The 1,207-nt window shown below is 44.0% G+C and overlaps 1 protein-coding gene across 1 annotated transcript in view; it reads left to right on the plus strand.

Moving 5' to 3' along the window:
- The window catches only part of LOC107104576 (protein-glutamine gamma-glutamyltransferase 6-like), a 34,016-nt gene that overhangs the window by 28,328 nt on the left and 4,481 nt on the right, over positions 1 to 1,207 (plus strand). The window contains exons 10-12 of the mRNA XM_015404593.1: positions 25 to 199; positions 274 to 437; positions 709 to 842. Of these exons, the coding sequence (XP_015260079.1) occupies positions 25 to 199; positions 274 to 437; positions 709 to 842 (473 nt within the window). The remainder of the gene's footprint in view (positions 1 to 24; positions 200 to 273; positions 438 to 708; positions 843 to 1,207) is intronic.

A 1,207-nucleotide genomic window follows, 5' to 3' on the forward strand; every position in this document is an offset into this window, starting at 1 on the left:
TCCTTAAATGTTGTCCTGCCAAAGGTGTCCAAGCCAGTGGACGGTGACGATGTGAGTCTGAGGCTGGTTCTAAGCAGTGACAGCACTGTGGTCAGGATGCTGTCCATCAGCATCAGTGTTCAGGCCATGAGGTACACCGGCCGGCCAGCAGGAAACATCCTCACTCAGGCCACGGAGCAGAAGCTGCTGCCTGGGAAAGGTAAGGCGTTTATTGGAGGAAACTCTGAGGCGTTTCCTGTGCTTTCCTGACTCTTTTCTCTCTGGATCCTCCAGAACTGACTGTCCCTATCCTGATCCCATACGTGGCTTATCACAAATTCATGATCGGATGTGAGAGCCTTTACATTTCAGCCATGATCACCGACCATCAGAAGAAAAATCACACTTTCCTGGCAGAGAACCGCGTTGTGCTGATGAAACCCCCCATCTCCATTACAGTAAGTATAGAAATACTTTGAATAGCTCGAAGGCTAATAGGAAAAAAATATTATTGAGGAACTCAGTTGTTACACTTTATCTTAATTTTCTGTTCAGCTATTTCTGCTTTAAATTATGGAAAGGTCTACTTTTAATATAGAAGCAGGAAGCAGCACTAAGTTTTGTTAAAGTTGTATTGATTTTGTTTATTAATGTTCATAAAACCAAATCCTGTTCCAAGTTGCAATTTTCCTCTTTCCCTTTCTGACGATGAATCCATGGTGTGTTCAGGTCTTTGGTGAAGGCAGACTGATGAAGGAGATGATCGCTGAAGTGATCTTCATGAATCCTGTCAATGAGATTCTCAGAAACTGCAGTCTGACTCTGTCTGGAAGTGGCCTGCTTAATGGGGAGATTGTTACTGGGTGAGTGGTTCATCCTGTCGTTCTCTGCTGCCATGTCTGCAGCTCATCGTACTGCTGAGTCTGAAGGTTGACCTGACCCAACCAAAAGTCCCCCAGAGGAGTTTCCTAATTTTAGAAAGAAAAAAGGGACGCCCTAGCACCCCTACGAAAGCCAAGAGCGGTCGTTTCCCTCCGATACTTTTTCACGAGTTAATTTTCTCATTATCTAAAGGTAACGAAAGCAGTTTTCTCATGATAACAAGATGAATGGTGTGTGTTAAAACTGATTACATCCTTATATAGCACAACAGCAGGAGAGTGTCATGATCGGTTCACTAAGTTAAACCCACATGCAGAACACTAACGGAGACGGAGGAAAAGTTTAA

This window comes from Cyprinodon variegatus, unplaced genomic scaffold (assembly GCF_000732505.1).
Source record: "Cyprinodon variegatus isolate N-32 unplaced genomic scaffold, C_variegatus-1.0 Scaffold1800, whole genome shotgun sequence".
NCBI classification, from domain to species: domain Eukaryota; kingdom Metazoa; phylum Chordata; class Actinopteri; order Cyprinodontiformes; family Cyprinodontidae; genus Cyprinodon; species Cyprinodon variegatus.